General features: G+C 48.5%; 1 protein-coding gene across 8 annotated transcripts in view; it reads right to left on the bottom strand.

Annotated features, from left to right (window-relative positions):
* Positions 1-1259: 1259 nt before the first annotated feature.
* STRBP (spermatid perinuclear RNA binding protein) overlaps positions 1260-20046 on the bottom strand; it is a 79240-nt gene continuing 60453 nt past the window's right edge. For 4 of the 8 annotated variants that reach the window (XM_058159262.1, XM_058159265.1, XM_058159261.1 and 1 more), the window contains exons 11-18: positions 19299-19391; positions 16574-16773; positions 16279-16437; positions 13212-13346; positions 12973-13113; positions 12136-12253; positions 11060-11113; positions 1260-1420 (exon numbers count right to left, since the gene is read on the bottom strand). In XM_058159262.1, the coding sequence (XP_058015245.1) occupies positions 1326-1420; positions 11060-11113; positions 12136-12253; positions 12973-13113; positions 13212-13346; positions 16279-16437; positions 16574-16773; positions 19299-19391 (995 nt within the window). In that variant the 3' untranslated portion in view covers positions 1260-1325. Of the gene's footprint in view, positions 1421-4631; positions 5418-11059; positions 11114-12135; positions 12254-12972; positions 13114-13211; positions 13347-16278; positions 16438-16573; positions 16774-19298; positions 19392-20046 lie in introns of those variants that run through there. The other 4 variants (XM_058159268.1, XM_058159267.1, XM_058159266.1 and 1 more) reach the window with 4 other exon arrangements.

The following is a 20046-nucleotide window of genomic DNA, read 5'->3' on the forward strand; positions in this document are numbered from 1 at the left end:
CGGTTCGCCTGAACCGGTAGTTTTTATTACTACCGGTTCGCCTGAATTGGTGCAAACCGGTAACATTTCCCCCCTGGTCCTACTCTAACTCAACAAGACATTCCTAGGAGAATTTTACACCACATAAAGCACATTTCTGCCCAGATATCCTGGTTAAGACTTCCTAATAAACACCTGGAAAGTCAAGATATAACTCCCTTTGGTCTTTATCCCAATAAATAAATATATTCTCCCCACCCCCACCCCACCCCTCCCCCCCACCCCCCAAAAAATCTGAGGAAGCCTTTTGCAGAATCCAGCATGTCCCTGTAAATATTTACATCACATTTCATTGAGAAGGACAAGGAGAGAAAAAGAAAAAAAAAACTGGCGTGAAGTACGAAGAGGTTGCTGCAAGGTAGCAAAATGCAGGAACAGAAATACATTTCTATAGTTCTTAGCTGCTTTATCCCTTTCCTATCTCCGTGACTTTCAGCTTACGGTTTCTACCTTTCGGCTTTATTTTTACACACCAAATGTCTCCGGGGCAAATGGAAAACATAATTGCTTCAAAAAAACAATCACGGGTAGGAAGTCCTACCCCGCTTTTGGTAAGTGAAGGCACAATCCAGGGGCCACTCGTCCCACAGAGTCAACAAAGGAGCCCATCGTAAGGAGGACTTCACCTTCTCGATTTGCCCTCTCTTTATCTTCTTGCTACGAACTCTCCTGGTTCCCCAAGCCCACCACCCCACTTTGCAAAGTCGGTGCGAGCTCCATGGCAACACCGTCTCACTTTTTCCTCGGGGCAGTTCGGGCTTCCTAAAGTCCGTCTCCTGGTTGGACGTCCTCGCTCAAAGATGCTCATCTCATTTGATTGAGGGCATCCTTCGGTCCATTCTTAAGTCGCAGGACGCCCACCGTTCAAGCCATTTCCACCAGCCAGGAACGTTGTGGTTCTCTCGATCCCCACCCCCCCCAAAACACCCCGCCTGCCTCCAGAAACATCCGCTTGGGTTCAAGGTAGCTAGATTCAACCGGATGGGAGGCTTACGGCTGAACCCAAGACCTGATCTATTAGTGCAAAGCATAAAAAGAGGCCGTTGGAAGACGCCCCTCTATCATACAACTATTGCTGTGGTTTTCAAGAGCAAAGGGGTGGGTGGGTTGAAGGTGGCCTATTGCTTTTGGGATGCTTGGAGGAAGTCCGAGGATTTTAAAATGTTAAGATACAAACCACCCCTCCCTTCCCTCCCTCCCTCCTTCCCTCCGAGTCTCGGTTAGCTCTTGCTTTTGAAAATTCACGGGTGGGAAAAGCACCTTTGGAGCTGGGCAGCCTCTTTGCTCTAAAAGTCGGAGAAGAATTCCTGAGGCCCCAAGTGAATTATAAGAGGCGTCACATCAAGTGGTTGGCAGTAAGGACTGTCAATGAAACAGCCACCTACAGCACAGGGAAGAGCAGAGAGGCAAGACAAGGGAGGAAAAGAAGAAGGAAAAAAAGAAGGTTAATTTTATTTAAAAAAACAAAAAAAAAAAACCACGGGACGGCACTCCTTCAATTTCTCTGCTCTTTCCAGCTGTGGGTGGAGTTTCCATTGCAACAACAGGGTGCGCGGGACATGTAGTTCTCAGCCGCTTCCTAAATGCCCTCGCCCCCCCCCCCTTATCTTTCTAGGCAAAGATGGTTCTGGATCTCAAACACACTCACAAACACAAAAAAACAAACAAACCCACAATTAAGGTAACTTAGGAATGGCTTTGTTTCCCACCTCCCGCCCCTGCTCCAGTAAAGCAGAGAAGTGTAAAATATGCAGCAACAGGGCAAAAGTTACGACGTGGTTAGTATAAACTCCCAACATGACAAATCAACAAAATTAAAAAAAAATGGAGAGGGGGATGGGGGGAAAAATGACTTAATATCAATTATTGGAAATGACGGCCATTGCGTTGGAAAAAAGCAGAGCGCTCGAGAGACCCACCGGCTAACCAGGAAACAAAACTTCTCCAGAACTTTGGGAGCTGGAGAAGGGATCACGATAAAAGGTGGGCGGGAAGAATTTGGCAGCCTTCCACGGAACGGGGCCACTCCCCTCCAGGAATCGATCCAGGAATCGACCAATTGCAGGGAACGAAATTGATCCGGGATCCTCCGATCGACCGCTATGCTTTCCCAAGCTCCATGTTGGTGCCTTTTTCATCCATAGGCCAGCAGGCAGTCCGCGTTTTCACCAATGCTGTTCCCCCGCCCCCCCCCACCCGTGGGAAAGACAACCCCCCCCCCAAGGAGGATTAGGGCCGCTACCCTCCCTGTCTCCCACCGGCCCCTTTTGAAGGAAGGGACAGACGCAGGAAGGCACAACACCCGCAACAGGGGCGCTGCGCTGACCCGCGAAGGATTCCCAGGTTGGATTAAAGCATCACCACCCCGAACCGGCAAGGGACAAGGAGTGTTACACCACCAAGAAGGACGGGGACAATAAAACGGAAGGAGCACATTCCGAGAAGCACAGCCATCATTTGGGCAGCCTGGGTTGCTGTCTTCTTTTCTCCTTTCCAAAACCAGCTGTGGTTTCTTTTCTTTCGGCCCCGAGGTTCTCCGTCCGCAAGGACCGGTCCTCTCAGCTCCATCTCTCTCCCCCGCCTCCCAGCCCAGAAAGTCTGTCCATCGCATCCTTGGGAGGGTCAACATGCTTTGAAAGGGGGAAAGAGAACCACAGACGGGCGGCTTTTCAAAAGAGCCAACAGGTCGCTTGCGTTCGGGTGGGGAGGTGATGCCTTAATAACCCAACCGTCCTTTCCTCGTTCACGGCCCCTCATTTCACGAGCGCTCCCCCAAGAACAGCAGGGGAACCCCTCGGCACCGCCCTGGGGAAGAAGGTATGTGCCGGGGTGCTCCACCGCGTGAACGAGCGTTTTTGGGTACGGCAATTCAAGGAGGAGGCACAATACGGGCCTATGGCTGAAACACTGAACTATTTCACAGCAGTGCTGGACGAGACCAGACAATTAAAATAGCGAGTTTTCATGGGGGGGGGGCAGGGGGCTGTTGCTGCTTCAGATTCTTAGAATTGAGCAAGGGCTGCCGAGAAAAGGAACCACCGTAGTTTTTTATTTTAAGCCCTGGCGGGATGGGGAGAAAACGCATCGATGGGCTATTAAAAAGAGGCCACAAGAACCGTTTTGATCTACTCTAGGTGGGTTTCTTTTAACAGTTTTGGAACGAAAAAGTCTAATTTTCTTTCTTTTTTCTTTTTCCTAACACCGGCCAAGCAATTGGAATTCCTGCATTACACGATAACAAGCTAACGGTCTGGAGGCGCCTTTTGATCTCCGCAGCTGAACACTCTGGCCGGCTTAGCACAAAGCAGCTTTCGTAAAAATTTGGCGACGAATGAACAGAAACCCTCGACAAAGTCCAAACTCCCTATTTTTTTGTTCCAAATCGAAAGAAATCAGAACGGAGAAGGGGAGAGAAAAAACAACAACAACCTGCTGCTTGGGAGAATCCAACATAAAAACTACGATTCACAAGGACTTAGGAGAAAAAGCCACAGGTACGGATGGCCAAGTGTAGAACACAGGTAGGCAGACTTACGTCTAGCAATAGCACTTATATACCGCTTCACAGTGCTTTCCAGCCCTGTCTAAGCGGTTTACAGAGTCAGCCTCTTGCCCCCCAACAATCTGGATCCTCATTTTACCCACCTCGGAAGGATGGAAGGCCGAGTCAACCTCGAGCCTGGTGAGATTTGAACTGCCGAATTGCAGGCAGCCGGCAGGCAGCAGAACTGCAGTACTGCACTCTAACCACTGCGCCACCACGGCTCATATCCCAGATATGTGCCGAGAAAGCATATTCTTAATTTGGAGGCAGGGGACCTAGGAGACAAAGGCCTTATGCACTGCTAACCTTAAGACAAATTTCCTTGATTATAAAACTAACCCTTTAGTTTCCTTTTGTTTCTTAAATAGTACCGTATTTTTCAGAGTATAAGACGCTCCGGACTATAAGACGCACCTACCTTTTTTGGGGGAGGAAAACAAGAAAAAAACATGCCTCTGCCTCCCAGCAATTTGCCTCCTTGCAGCAAACAGCCCGTTACAGTTTCAGCTTTTTTTTTTTTTGCATTTATATCCCGCCCTTCTCCGAAGACTCAGGGCGGCTTACACTACGTCAAGCAATAGTCTTCATCCATTTGTATATTATATACAAAGTCAACTTATTGCCCCCAACAATCTGGGTCCTCATTTTACCTACCTTATATAGGATGGAAGGCTGAGTCAACCTTGGGCCTGGTGGGACTTGAACCTGCAGTAATTGCAAGCAGCTGCTATTAATAACAGACTGTCTTAGCAGTCTGAGCCACCAGAGGCCCGAGCCACCAGAGGCTGCTTCAGCACAAGCAGCTGATTAATTGGCCTCCCGACGCAGAGGTGGCAATAGGCAACGGCGATCCCTGCAGCCTGAAACAGCTGATGGTTGATCCAACCAACAATCAGCTGCTTGTGCTAATCAGGCTGTGCTGAAGCTGAAACTGAAACGGACTGTTTGCCGTTAGGAGGCAAATTGCTGGGAGGCAGAGGCCAAAGGGTGGGGGCCGGAGGATGGGCGGGGCTACATTCGGTGTATAAAATGCACCCTCTTTTTTGGGGGATGGGGGAGTTTATCTTATACCCCCAAAAATACGGTAATTTATTGGCACGTCAGTTTCTTTAAAAAAAACAAACCACACACCACAAAAAGAATCCCAAAACAAAACACACTGCATCAACATAATCCTAAAATTATAAAATTTGGGCCCAGGGCTTGGTATTAGGAAACAGGCAAAAAATTTTTTAAAAAAACTCTCTTATTACAACAAAAACTGGTTTTATTTTGTGATCAGCTTTTTTTTTTTTATAGTCTATACATCCTTCACAAGTTTTAAGGTTTTACATAATTCGGATTCCGTTCAGTTAAAAACAAAGCATCTAAGTTTCTTCCCTATCACAGAAGGTTGATATAATATAAGTTATTTTGGAGGTGAAGGGGAGAAGAAAAAAAATGAGGTAACCATTTTCACAGACCATAGTTTCATGTATGTTGGGTTATTTTTTTTCTTTTCTTCAAGTTTTTAAGAGAGAACTAAGTTTGCGTTTTTTTTTTAAATAAAATAAAAAATTTAAAAAAAAAAGTGGAAAAAAAGATGGATCTTTTTTACAAATGGTTTTTGCTCAAGTGTGTCGCGTTTCCAAGGAAAACCAGGATTAAAAGGTAGGTAGGCAGGCAGGCTAGCTGAGTGTCCTGTTTCTCATTTCCTTTTAACATCCTGTCTTGGGTTTATGGAAGCCGGTCAAGAGAGGGTCGGTCTCAGCCGAAGGCTAAAAGAACGAATAATGGGGCATTGGAAAAGTTGGGAATTTCATAACTGGCAACAGGAGCATTCTCTTGGGCAGACCTACGGAAGGAAAAAACCGAAAGCACTTGGATAAATCTAAGTATCCGGAAAAAAGGTAAGAAGGAGGAGGAGGAGGAAAGCAAATGGGCTTCTCACTGGGAAAGGGATTCTACAAAGCTACCAATTCCAAGAGCTTGGCACGCGCCACCAAGCCTGATCCTACGCTGCGGACAAGCAAACCCATACTGCTGCCGGGGGGTTGGAAGGGGTTCGGGAGGACCTCGAGCTAAGATTCTGTGCCGTTCGGAGAACTCCCAAATCCCACTCCTGGCTGACCATCTCCTACCCCATTCCTCGCCTCCCAGGAGTCCCCACACGGCCCATTTTGGATGCAGGTAAGGGCAGGGCAGGGCACGCGCGGAAGTTTGGGAAGGCCAGAAACGGGCCTCCAGAGCCTGGGGAGGCTGTTTTCGCCCACCCGGAGGCTTGAAGAAAGCCTACAGAGCCCGGGAAGGGCAAACCCCGCCCCAGCCATGGTGCAGGAGGCCAACTAGGCCACGCCCACCCAGCATTTCTGGCCTCCAGAGCCTGGGGAGGCAGTTTTCACCCACCCGGAGGCTTGAAGAAAGCCTACAGAGCCCGGGAAGGGCAAACCCCCCCAGCCATGGTGCAGGAGGCCAACTAGGCCACGCCCACCCAGCATTTCTGGCCTCCAGAGGGCCTCCAGAGCCTGGGGAGGCAGTTTTCGCCCACCCGGAGGCTTGAAGAAAGCCTCCAGAGCCCGGGAAGGGCAAACCCCACCCCAGCCATGGTGCAGGAGGCCAACTAGGCCACGCCCACCCAGCATTTCTGGCCTCCAGAGCCTGGGGAGGCAGTTTTCACCCACCCGGAGGCTTGAAGAAAGCCTCCAGAGCCCGAGAAGGGCAAACTGCCCCCCCAGCCATGGTGCAGGAGGCCAACTAGGCCACGCCCACCCAGCATTTCTGGCCTCCAGAGGGCCTCCAGAGCCTGGGGAGGCAGTTTTCGCCCACCCGGAGGCTTGAAGAAAGCCTCCAGAGCCCGGGAAGGGCAAACCCCCCCCCATCCATGGTGCAGGAGGCCAACTAGGCCACGCCCACCCAACATTTCTGGCCTCCAGAGGGCCTCCAGAGCCTGGGGAGGCTGTTTTCTCCCACCCGGAGGCTTGAGGAAAGCCTCCGGGGCCTGGGGAGGGCAAAAACGCCCCCCTCACGCCGTGGTGCAGGAGGCTGACTAGGCCACACCCACCATGGCCACGCCCACCCAGCAACCGGGCAGAGAACCCCTTTCTAAAAATTTTTGAAGCCCATCCCTGCCCATATGGCACAGCCCGGCTTCCAACCTGGAGTGGCCAATTGTTTCCTTGGACAATCAAGGGCAGGAGGAGAGGGAGGGAGGGAGGGCAGGGGTGGTTTTGAAGGTCTTTCTTTGCCTAGTGTTTGTTTGCTTTTTTAAATTCTTGTGGCCTCGCGAGTATCTTTGGGAGATGCTCAGGTTTGGTTTTAAGTACCAAAACGAGAAGGTTTCCCTGTCGGACAATCTCTCGGAATCGTTTCACCCCCGCCCAACCCACCCCCACTAACGTGTCCGGTTTTTTTTTTTTAGAAATCAGAAAGCAGCAACAGCAGGTTTTCCAAGAGGAGCGACAATGGTCCGAGTGAAATTATATATATAGATATATATTTTTCCGTCATGCAAACAGCTTCACGCAGGCAGAGAAGAGAGAAAAAAAAGGGAGGGTTTTGTAAAATCAGGAGGGTTTTGTAAAATCAGGCCCCCAAAAACTCAGCACCACAACCAAGCGACCAACCATTTCCAAAGGACAGAAACAGAACCAACGAAGGGACCCCCGTGAGAAATGTTTATGCAGAAAAGGAGGGCAGTTTTTCTCTGCGTAAGCCTGTTGGAGTCAGCCACGGACCGCTTGAGTAAGCAGAGGCGGGGAGGCAGGAGAGGAAAAAAGTTGCAGGTCAGCCCCCTCACCCCAGCCCCCCCCCCCCCAAGTTGGACTTCTAGCCATTTTGAGGCATTTTCCGCCACCCCCGATCTTGCACGAATTGGGGACACTGCAAACCCCTGAGCTGGAGGAGGGCTAGGGGGCGTCGTTTAGAAGTTCTAAATCGGCAGCATCTTTTGCAACGTGGACACTGAATGGATCTTATTCAGGGCTGGGGGGAGTTCGCAGGGGTTCGGGAGAACCTCTAGCTAAGAATTCTGTGCAGTTCGGAGAACCCCCAAATCCCACTCCTGGCTGGTCCTGCCCAACCCGCCCCTCCCAGGAGTCCCCATGCGGCCCATTTTGGATGCAGGTAAGTGCAGGACCCGTGCGGAGGCTCAGGGAGGGTGAAAAACGGGCCTGCCAGAAGTTTGGGAAGGTCAAAAATGGGCCCATTTCCAGCCTCAAGAGGGCCTCTCTCCTGTTTTTGCCCTCCCGGAGGCTCGAAAAAAGCCTCCAGAGTCCTGGGAGGGAAAAAAGCCCCCCCCCCACGCTGTGGTGCAGGAGGCCAACAATGTCACACCCACCATGGCCACGCCCACCCAGCAACCAGGCAGTGAACCTCTTGCTAAAATTTTTGAAGTCCATCCCTGATCTTGTTAAAAATTGCAACAGCGCTTCAGGGTGCTTTTACATCCCTTTCTAAGCCGTTTACAGAGTCAGCCTCTTGTCCCCCCCCCCCCAACAATCTGGGTCCTCATTTTACCCACCTCGGAAGGACGGAAGGCTGAGTCAACCTCGGCTCAGCTGCCTGCCCCCTAAAAAGTCCATCTTTCCCGTCCGAACACTTTTTTGCAGAGTGCGTTTATTTCTTCCTGAGGGAAGTTGGCAAGATGAAGAGCCATTGGACAACTGGCAATGTGACCCAACTGGCTATAGAATTTGGGAGTTAAGTTTTGCGGGGTGCAAAGCAGCACCCACCTCCTCGCTGCACGCTAAGAAGAGGAGGATTCAAGAGCTCCGCCCCCAGAAGAATTTGCCAATGCTCTCGTGCTTCCATGCACAAACCTGGTGCAATCCCCTGCAAAAGGCAGTTGGGAAGTGGGCCAGGAAATCAGGCAGAGACACAACGAGCAGCTCCCAGTTCTCCCATGGACCCACCAAAGCATCCAGCTACTCAACGGAAGGCATAGAGCGCGGCCATCGCTGACTCCAAGGGCATTTCCCTTCCTTGCTGCATAAAACTACATTCAAAGTCATCAAAGAGCCAATTCTTTTTGTTTGTTTGTTTCGTTTTTCCCCCCCCTCCCAATGATTCAAAGTCAAATTTTTTTTAAAAAAAAAAATCGAGGGCTGCCAAGAGGGTTGCAGTCAAAGATCTGTTGAGGTTGAAGAGGGAAGCGTATGTTGTGGTCCGCCAGCAGCCTGAGGAACTGGCAACGGACTCGGATAGTGATGAAGCTGAGGAAGAGCGTGGGCCAGTCCTGAAGGCTGGGGAAGGCCCGGATGAAGGCTCTGTGTCGAAGGCTGAGGTGGGGCCAGGGCCATCGGGGAGTGAGGTGTGGGCTCCAGAGCCTGACAGTAGTGAGGCAGAGGAACAGGAGGAGCCTGTTCCTAATGCACGCATGAGAAGAGCTGCCAAAAGGCAAGAGCAGCTCAAGCAGAGAGGACGACTCAGGAGTAGGGCCAAGAGATGATTGGCCCCTTCCATAAGGCTTAAAAGACCAGCAACGGCGTTTGGGCTCTTTGCTGGAAAACAATGTTGATAGCTTTGTCTTGTTGCATTTATTTTGTATCGGTGTCTTCTGAACTTTTGCCAAGAAAGGCCTTTGGCAGTTTGCCTAATTGGACCAAGGTTTGCGATAGGACTGAGGAATTTGTGTTGGGAGGAATTTGCTTTAATTTAGTTGAACGACGCTGGGAATGAAGTAATTCTCAGCTGTTCGAATAAAGTTTGTTTGTTTGTTTCACAGACCGAGTTTCCTACTACCAACTTGGGCCTGGGTCACAACAGTGTAGACCTTAGCAGTGCCTGTTGGCTCCCCTGGCTTGGGGAGGGAAAAGTGATGTGGGGGGGGACTCCTAGTCATTGCAACGGGTGGATTTTCCAAGAATGGTGGAGTCAGGACAGGTAGTCCTCAACTTACAACAGTTCATTTAGTGACCGTTCAAAGCTACGTCACTGGAAACAGGGAACTTAACGGCCATTCTTCACACTTATGGCTGTTTTTCACACGACCGTTGCAACGTCCCCATGATCAAAAAAAAATCAGGCGGTTGGCAACTGGCTCATCGTTACGACGGTCACAGTGTCCCAGGGTTACTTCTGACAAGCAAAAATCCAGATTCGTCTAACAGCAGCAGCTTCGCTCACTTAACAACTGCAGCGGTTCACTTAACAACGGTGGCAAGCCAAGGGCGCAAAAGGGCGCAAGGGGAATTCTTAAAGAGAATCCCGAGTTAGAAGAATTGGCTCCTACAAATTCAAACATTGGTTCGCTGGCTCTTGAAACAAGAGCGAAGCTGGTTAGTGTCTTGTAGCGGAAAATCTGGGGCTCTCTGGATCCCCGCAGGATTAGGGCTGAGCGCCAACTAACAGCCCCCCCCTCTCCTCTCCTTTCCTGGGGGGAAGGGGGGAGTAAAAATATCAAGGACCGCAATGGCTGTGTTGGTTGCACAGCCCCTTTCTCCAATCTGGTGTCCCTCTGGGCAGAATGCTGGACAATTCCCATCCGCCCCCAGACAAATTGGGGGACAATGGAAAATGCAATGGAAGGCCCAGCCCTGGAGAGGGGTGGTACCAGATTGCCAAAGGGCAGCCTACAGTATCTCCGGACCTGACCCCAAGGACCCTGCCCTTTGCAAGCCAGAAGAGAGGACCATGGAGGGGAGGTGGGAGAGAAGTCAACTGTTGTAGCCTGTCGGTCGCCGGCCCCTCCAGCAGGCGAATCAGAGGAGGAGGAGGAGACACAGGAGTCAGGGACAACCTGAGAGCTCCGAGGGCGAAGGGAGAATGGAGCTGGCAGAGAGAGAGACAGAGACAGAGGCGGAGCCTGGGCTGTCCGTCAGCCCTCAGATGAGAGTCAACAGCCCCCAGGTCTGGAGGTGGCTGATGAGGAAGAGGGGGAACAGCTGGGTCCAGTGTCTGACGCGCGAATGTACATAAGGCAAAGGAGAGGAGAGCAGTGGAAATCTATGGGCTGGTCGTTGGGACGGAAGAGCCACCGCTGTTAGCGAAGCCCTGGGGATAAAAGGCAGGGGGCGGAGATGAATCGATATGGCAGACAACTATTCATCTCCCAGCCAGCCGCACTTGTTAGACTGCGTTGAGAGAGAAATTTTTTTACCGGGGGCTGCCGGCACTCCTAATAAAGGAATCTTTTGAGTGAATTTCAGAGGGTTTGATGTGTTTGGGGAGCTGGGTCAGAAGACCAACGACGACTCCGAGATAGGAGGAAGATTTGGCCCTTTGAGCAGCTTTGAATGGAGCACAACATGGCCGTTCAGAAGAAGGGGACAGTTCTATGGGTTCTGGCACGGCGGACGAGGGAGCAGGCGGTTAGGGCAAGCAGCTCTTTCGCAGTCACGCAGAAGCAAACCAGGAGGAACAAGCCACAGCGAGAAGAGCAGCTTGGCTGATGGATGTCCAGAGAGGACCCCACTTTGCCTACTCCACCCCCCACCCCCCAAAAAAGCTGGCCTAAGAAAGGGGAAGATACACCTAGACAAGGAAAAGGGAAGGACGTACCGTAAGCCGGTGCAGCGGCAGCTGCCGCGTTGTATCCATACGGTGTCGCATACCCTGGAAAGGAAGCAGACAAGACACGGTGACAGGTCCTCCCAGGTGGGCACAGAGGACAAAACGGGCATGGCAGAGATGCCCGCCGGACATATTTTAGGACGCGAGCAGCATCCTGATTCACTTAATGAATGTGTGATTCATTGAATGAACACTGTAAAAAAATGGTTGAAAAATCATGAATGACCACATTGTTTAGCGACTGAAGTAACTGTCGTCAAAAAAAGTCCAAGGACTACCAGTAGTAGGACTCAGTCAGATGAAGTCGCTAAACAGCGGGAATCTCCAAACTTGGCAGCTTTTAAGATTTGGGGACTCAAAACAGAATTCAAGGGGCTCTTGCAGAATCTGCTCTTTGCGATTACGGTGACATGCAGGCAAGAATCCAGATGTACCCAGGATGGATAAAAATCAAGGATTTTTTTAAATTTAAATTGGATTTTTTTTAAAATTTTTATCAAATTTATTTATTTATTTATTTATTTTTTGCATTTATATCCCACCCTTCTCCGAAGACTCAGGGCGGCTTACACTATGTCAAGCAATAGTCTTCATCCACTTGTATATTATATATACAAAGTCAACTTATTGCCCCCAACAATCTGGGTCCTCATTTTACCTACCTTATAAAGGATGGAAGGCTGAGTCAACCTTGGGCCTGGTGGGACTTGAACCTGCAGTAATTGCAAGCAGCTGCTGTTAATAACAGACTGCATTAGCCTGTTGAGCCACCAGAGGCCCCTATTTTAATAAAATGCTTTTGGAGTAAAAAAAATCTATCTAGTTTTCTATTTAAGACAGGGGTCTCCAACCTTGGTCCCTTTAAATGTTAGCTTTGCTGGCTGTGGAATTCTGGGAGTTGAAGTCCACAAGTCTTAAAGTTGCCAAGGTTGGAGACCCCTGCTCTAAAAGATCTAAGCAGGAGATATGGACCAGCCATCATGACTCGTCCCTGGAAAATCAGTCTCACGGTAGCGCTTGTCATTCCCCTCTGACAACCTCAGAACCACCCGGGTTGGTTCTACCTGGTGCCAGGTAACTGGTAGCCGCTGCTGCCCCGACAAACGCCCCCCGCATGGGAGACCCTCGTCCTCTTCCTCGCGCCGCCGCAGACATGGCTGTGTTTACGATCCCTCCTTTGGTCTGTGGAGAGAGGCGGAGAAGGATGAACCCCCCCACCCAAAAAAAAGGATCACAGCTGCTGTTGACTCCCTCCCTTTCGTTTTGTAAATCTTCAGAGGGGGATTCTGGTCCTGGGGGAGGGGTCAGGACCGATTGAAGGAGGGACCGATCGGGCTGCAGATCAGAAAGAATGAGATTCTTCAAGAGCAGAGGAGATCGGCTTGGTCCGATTTGGTGGCCAAGGATAAGTGAAGTTAAGGACCATAATCTAGGTTCCTTCTGCGTGACATCTGCAGATGGCTTTCTCGTCATGAAGGGCCACAGTTTGTCCTCTCTGGCTCTGCTCAAACCCCTTCCTCAATCTTCCCCCAGCTGAAACTACTTCCCTCCCTTCTTCATCACCCCCTTTTAATCCCTTGCGGGGTGAAGTCTGGGCAACTGAATGGAGCTGAGTGTTTTACTGGCCGGATGCCCTTCCAGGTCGCCAATACGGAGTTCTATTCAGCAGATATAGTCTCCATGCCCCAGGGAGAGAAATAGCTGCCTCTACCTAGGATCAAACTCACGGCCTCCTGAATGTGAGGCAAGAGCTCCACCTCTAGGTCATCGCGCCACTCAACTTCCCTTCTTTCCCCCCTGCCCAAGATCCCAATTCTTCTCGGTTTCTGCTGACTTCAGAAGCTTGCACAGGGACTTGGGTCCATCTGGGCCACCCAAGATGCAGCCCCTTTCCCTCTCACCTGTGGGAGAATCTTTTTCTTCTTATTGGCAGCCGCGTTGGGGCCCGAAAAGAGTTTCTCGAGAGCCGCCAAGGCAGCACTGGCCTTGGCTACTTTTTTGTTGGGGCCAGCTCCTCGGAACCTCTGCCCGTCGACTTCTACCTGGAAGCGAGATTGGCAATGGGCACCCTGGCTGGGCATCATTCCCCACCCCCCCCAGAGGAAGTCCCAAGCCATGGAGGGGTGGAGACCCTCCTCACCTCCATCACAAACCGCTTGTCATGGCTTCCCCCCGTCTCGGAGATAAGCTCGTATTTCAGGCCTCGCCGCTTCTCGTTGAGCTCCATCACTGGATTCTTGCCACTGGCTGTGAGGATGGGACCCTGAGTTCGGACCTAGGAGAAGCAGGGAGGGCTTGAGGGGAGGGCCAGGGGCCACCAGGGCCCTCGGTTTCATCCTGTGCAACGTTTGGGGAGAAGGACTGCTCTCTTCTCCCGCCAATTGGTGCGAATCAGAAGGGAGGGTGATAGATAGGTAGGTAGGTATGTTGGTAGATAAATAGATAGATGGATGGATGGACGGATGGATGAAAAGGTAGGTAGGTAGATGGATGAAAAGATAGATAGATAGACAGAGAGAGAGAGAGATGGATGAAAGGATAGGTATGTATGTATGTTGGTAGATAGATAGATAGATAGATAGATAGATAGATAGATAGATAGATAGATAGATAGATAGATAGATAGATAGATAGATAGATAGATAGATAGATAGATAGATAGATAGATAGATAGATAGATAGATGAATGGATGAAAGGGTAGGTAGGTAGATGGATGAAAGGATAGATAGATAGATAGATAGATAGATAGATAGATAGATAGATGATAGATAGATAGATAGATAGATAGATAGATAGGTAGGTAGGTAGGTAGGTAGGTAGGTAGGTAGGTAGGTAGGTAGGTAGGTAGGTAGGTAGGTAGATAAGATAGATAAGATAGGTAGATAGTTAGATGGATGGATGGATGGATGGATGAAAGGTTAGGTAGGTAGATGGATGAAAGGATAGATAGATAGATAGATAGGTAGGTAGGTAGATAGATAGATAAGATAGATTAGATAGATAGATAGATAGGATAGATAGATAGATAGATAGATAGATAGATAGGATAGATAGGATAGATAGGATAGATAGATAGATATAGACAGAGAGAGATGGATGAAAGGATAGATAGGTAGGTATGTTGGTAGATAGATGGATGGATGATTGGATGGATGAAAGGGTAGGTAGGTAGGTAGGTAAGTAGATGGATGGATGGACAGACAGACAGATAGATGACAGGTAGGTAGGTATGTTGGTAGATAGACAGATGGATGGATGGATGGATGAAAGGGTAGGTATGTAGAGATGTAGGTAGGTATAGAGAGAGAGAGAGAGAGAGAGAGAGAGATGGGGGAGAGAGAGAGGGAGGGAGAGATACGGTAATGGATGGATGGATGAATAGATGGATGGATGGATGGAAGGAAGGAATGGAATGGAATATGGATAGAGGAAAGAGACAGAGAAGGAGAGAGAGAGAGTGAAAGAGAGAGAGAGATGGGGAGAGAGAGAGGAGGAGAGATACGGTAATGGATGGATGGATGGATGGATGGATGGATGGATGGATGGATGGATGGAATGAAGGAATGGAATGGAATATGGATAGAGGAAAGAGACAGAGAAGGAGAGAGAGAGAGAGAGAGAAAGAGAGAGGGGGGAGAGAGAAATCTGGATAGATAAACAGAAAGGGAAGATGCATAGACAGAATGAAGGAAGACAGGCAAACAGAGACGATCAAGAGATGGACGGATAGACAGGTGGAGAAGAGAAAGGAAGGAAGGAGCAGGAGCTCCAGCTCCGTCTATCAGCAGAAACCGCTCTGGCGCAATTCATTCCAAGCAGGGGAGTCAGACGGTTCTTGGACCCACCGGGGGGGGGGGGGGTGTCTCATCCCTACGAATCTTCCACTCCCGCGTTGTTTTCACACCCGATTTCCCCCTCCCCTCCCACGGATTTTCAGGAAACGGCAACCCGCACAGGGGGCTTCCTTCCTGTTGGGGCAACTGTGTGACAGTCCGTCTGCTGCTCCTTCACGGCTGCTGTCCACGGGCCTGCATAATTTGGCATCTTCCCTCCCACCCCTCCTTCTGCCCTCCTGGGCCAGAAATACTCAAGGCCAAAGTTTCCAGTTACTCCAAGGCGCCTGCTCTGATGCCGAGCAAGGGGAAGATCACGTAACCGGCCGGGTATCTCAGGGACAGTGACCCAAAACTGCCGTACGCGATCTCTTAGAGTGGATGGAATCGTTTTGGTCCTACCTAGCCCTGCCTTCAGCTTATTTCTTCTTCTTCTTCGTCTTTTTGAAAAGGGCAAAAGGGAGAAGAAAAAGAGAATGGCAGAGAAAGGGTGGGAGCAATAAAGAACGCTCTGCCTGCCGTTAACGAACAGCCTGGCGTGAAGGCCTTTGCAACGTGGGGAAAACAAAACAAAACACATCGGTTTTTTGAGTTTCGATTCTTGATGCCTAAAGAAAAAGAAAAACTTTTCGACCTCGTAAGAGAATAAACAAGAAATGCAAAGAGGGAGGGAGGAAGGAAGATGAGAGGAAGGGAAGGGAAGGAAGGAAGGAAGGAAGGAGATGAGAATGGGGAGGAAAGAAGGAAGAAAAGAAGGAGGGTGAGAATGAGAGGAAGGAAGGAAGGAGAGAATGGAAGGAAGGAAGGAGAGAATGAGAGGAGGAAAGAAGGAAAGAAGGAAGGAAGGAGATGAGAATGAGAGGAAGGAAGGAAGGAAGGAAGGAAGGAAGGAAGGAAGGAAGGAAGGAAGGAAGGAAGGAAGGAAGATGAGAATGAGAGGAAGGAAGGAGATGAGAATGGTGAGGAAAGAAGGAAGGAAAGAAGGAGGATGAGAATGAGAGGAAGGAAGGAAGGAGAGAATGAGAGGAGGAAAGAAGGAAGGAAGGAGATGAGAATGAGAGGAAGGAAGGAAGGAAAGAAGGACGGTGAGAATGAGAGGAAGGAAGGAAGGAGAGAATGGAAGGAAGGGAGAATGAAAGGAGGAAAGAAGGAGATGAGAATGAGAGGAAAGAAGGAAGGAAAGAAGGAAGGTGAGAATGAGAGGAAGGAGGAAGGAAGGAAGGAGAGGAGGAAGGAAGGAGATGAGAATGAGAGAAAAGAAGAAAGGAAGGAAAGAAGGAAGGTGAGAATGAGAGGAAGAAAGGAAGGAAAGAAGGAAGAAAGGAGAATGAGAGGAAGGAGAGAGAGAGAGAGGAAGGAGAAAGAAGACGCACCTCTAAGGTTGCAGAGGTATCAACTGTGGAATTTCCATTATTATTGCTCGTGGTTGAAGAGAGAGTCTCGTTTTTGCCTTCCGTGTCCGACTTCTCATCGGAGCTCGTACAGTCCATGTCTGCGTCGAAGCCGGTGGGGTAGCCCATCGCTTGCAACACCTGTACAGATTCGCACGACCGGGAGACGTTTTTCATTCGGCCCAGGGGGCCGGAGCCAGGAAGTCAACCCAGAACCCGACCTTCCAACCCTCACAAACCAGACGGCCAAGACCTAGCCGAGAGCTGCTGGCCTCACCTTCACCGCCACGTGAAGTTTGGCCGTCTTCTTGGAAGGTCCTGAGGCTTCGTAGGTCGTCCCGTCCACGTCGACCGACATGGTGAAGACCGGAGCATGGACGGGCCCCGATTGAGAGAGCAGCTTGTATTGCAAGCCGGGCCGGATCTGATTCAGGCGCATCAAGGCATTCATGAGGTCTATTGCTTTGCTATCAAGGACTGTGGAGGAGGAAGCCAAGAAGGAGACAAAATAAATGTCAGGGTTCCAAGGAACACCCCCAACGAAATAAAGCTCTGAGGCTTGAGGTTCCTCAAAGTTCCAATTTATTAGAGATGTCATGTTGGCACAGCTGGGAAAACCCGAAACTGAAAGCTTCCAGGTTTTCCACACCCAGTTGAGAGTTCAAGCCCTGCCCCACACTCACAAGTTCATCACACTGTCCAATCAACTCTTTACACTCAGTTGGATACAGTCTTCAGGCAGTCTACATCAGACGCTGGACGTCCTTGAATACGGAATGTTGTTATGACTAACTTTCTACCGCTCCAACAACAACCCCCTCCCAACTTTCCCAGCTAAAATATGTGGCAGTTAAGAAGCAAAAAGAAAATTGCCTTCCAAAACTGACACTAAGTAGGAGAGAAGCTGGGATAGGGCATCCCAAGGCCATGGCTTCTGTAGGGAAAAATAATCTGCTTTTCTTCACTCCTGTAAGCTCTTTGAGAGTCTTGAAGATCCACTCCATTGTCTCTGAGAAACTAAGCAGAGTCAGGAGGCCACCGGGCGATCCTAGAGCTGAAGGATTTTGGTCAGGAAAATTGGGAATTCCAGAAAAAGGAAAAGACTAAAATCAACTTTATATTTATTGTCTGAATCGAAGAACTAAATAGGCTGATGTTTTTCAGAACCAACTTTCCTTTCTTTTCCTTTCCTTCCTTCCTTTCTGTTCCTTTTTCTTTTTCCTTTCCTTTTAGCTTTCCTTTTATCTTTCCTTTCTCCTTCCCTTCCTTCTTCCTTTCCTTTCCTTTCCTTTCTTTCCTCCTCCTCCTTTCTCTTTTAATTTTTAGTTTTTGTATTTTATTCTCCTTATGTACACCGAGAGCATATACATCAAAGGAAAATTCCTTGTGTATCCAATCACACTTGGCCAAGAAAGAATTCTATTCTATTCTGTTCTGTTCTGTTCTATTCTGTCACTAAGTGTTGTACCTTATGATTCTTGACGAATGTATCTTGTCTTTTTATGTACACTGAGAGCATATGCACCAAAGACGAATTCCCTGTGTGTCCAATCACACTTGGTCAATAAAGAATTCTATTCTATTCTATTCTATTCTATTCTATTCTATTCTATTCTGTTCTGTTCTGTTCTGTTCTGTTCCGTTCCATTCCATTCCATTCTATCCTATCCCATGTTCTGTTCTGTTCTGTTTTCTGTTCTGTTCTGTTCTATTCTATTCTATTCCATTCCATTCCTGTTCTATTCTATTCTATTCCATTCCATTCCATTCCTGTTCTATTCTATTCCATTCCATTCCATTCCTGCTCTATTCTATTCTATTCTATTCTATTCTATTCTATTCTATTCTATTCTATTCTATTCTATTCTATTCTATTCCATTCCTGTTCTATTCTATTCTATTCTTTCCATTCTATTCTATTCCATTCCATTCCTGTTCTATTCTATTCTATTCTATTCTATTCTATTCTATTGTATTCTATTCTATTGTATTCTATTGTATTCTATTCCATTCCATTCCATTCCATTCCATTCCTGTTCTATTCTATTCCATTCCATTCCATTCCATTCCATTCCATTCCATTCCATTCCATTCCATTCCTGTTCTATTCTATTCTATTCTATTCTATTCTATTCTATTCTATTCTATTCTATTCTATTCCATTCCATTCCATTCCATTCCATTCCATTCCATTCCATTCCATTCCATTCCATTCCTGTTCTATTCTATTCCATTCCATTCCATTCCATTCCTGTTCTATTCTATTCCATTCTATTCTATTCCATTCTATTCTTTCTTTCATTTCTCTCTCTTTCCTTCCTTCCCTCTCTTTCTCATTCATTCATTCATTCATTCATTCATTCATTCATTCATCTAATTTATTTGTTATATTTTAATTCTCTGAAACAACCTCTTAGGCAATGTTTGAAATTTGTTTGAAAGCTAACATCCAGTGCTTGGAAAAAAAAAAGAAAAAAAAAGCAAAGATTTTATCCCAATCCAAAATGACTATGCTGATGTTTGGGAAAAAAAGAATCCAGTAATTTTTAAACAGACAAAATAGGGATGTTCCAGTTTCATTTGTTTACTAGAGAGAGGCCAAACTTGTGAAATCAGAGCCGACTGAGGCCGATTCAAGACGCAGAATTAGCATCTGCTGCTAAGCACTGCAACTATTTAAAGGGCTCGTTTAGTGACCACAATTGGGGCCAGGAACTCGGTCATTAAGCGAAGCGATTGCGCAGTGAAACCATGACGGGGTTCACCGTCTTACTTCCACTTTCCTTTGTGTTGTAAACTGCTCGTAAATGCATGGGCACATTTTCATCGCCGTCGTTAACTGCAAACGAGGCAGTCAATAAATGAGGACCATAAATTCCTCGCTGCAAGAGTTAGCTGACAAGTGGAGCAGAAATGAACGAAAGGCAGCTTTCAAATCAAAACAAACAAACAAAAAAGCGGCGATAATGAAAGCGAAGGAGAAGAAGAAAACCATCCCTTACTTTTCCTCAAATTCCTCTTCATTTTCTTACTGGGGTCTTTCTCGTCCCCCAACCCGTCTTCGAAAGGCCTCTTCAGGGCAGAGGAACCTGCGCCTGGAAAGAAAAAGAAAAACACCTTTTTTTTTCCAATTGCGTAAAAGGAAAAGACGAGCATCGCTGATGGATACGATGCAGCTGAGCCACGTAAAAACACTGAGAAAAACCCAGTGGTGAAATCTGAACCGGTTTGCTGGTTGTGCGTACGCACTTGTACGCCAAACGCATGCTGCGTACGCACACACGTACACAGTACACGCCAAAAGGAGGCTCGGGAAGGAAAGGAGAAGCGAGAGGGGAGGGACAAATCAGCTGTGGCGCACGAAATTAGCTTCACTAGAAAGCAGAATTTCCTGCTTTCTAGCAAAGCTAAACCCCGCTGCACAGCTGATCCCCCCACCCCCACCATTCTACTTATCTTCCCAAGCCTCCTTTTGGCGCGTCCTACGGGCGCTCACATGCGCATTATGCGCCAAAAGGAGGCTTGGGAAGGTAAGTCGAACGGCGGAGGGGGGGAATCAGCTGTGGTGCGTGATTTAGCTTTGCTGGAAAGCAGGACTTCCTGCTTTCTAGCCGAGCTAAACCCCGCTGCACAGCTGATCACGATCACTACAGGTTCGCCCGAACCAGAGCGAAACGGTAGCATTTCACTCCTGGAAAAAAAACCATACATACATACATACATACATACATACATGTATGTATGTATGTA

Source organism: Ahaetulla prasina, chromosome 16 (genome assembly GCF_028640845.1).
Source record: "Ahaetulla prasina isolate Xishuangbanna chromosome 16, ASM2864084v1, whole genome shotgun sequence".
In the NCBI taxonomy this organism is placed as follows: Eukaryota; Metazoa; Chordata; class Lepidosauria; order Squamata; family Colubridae; genus Ahaetulla; species Ahaetulla prasina.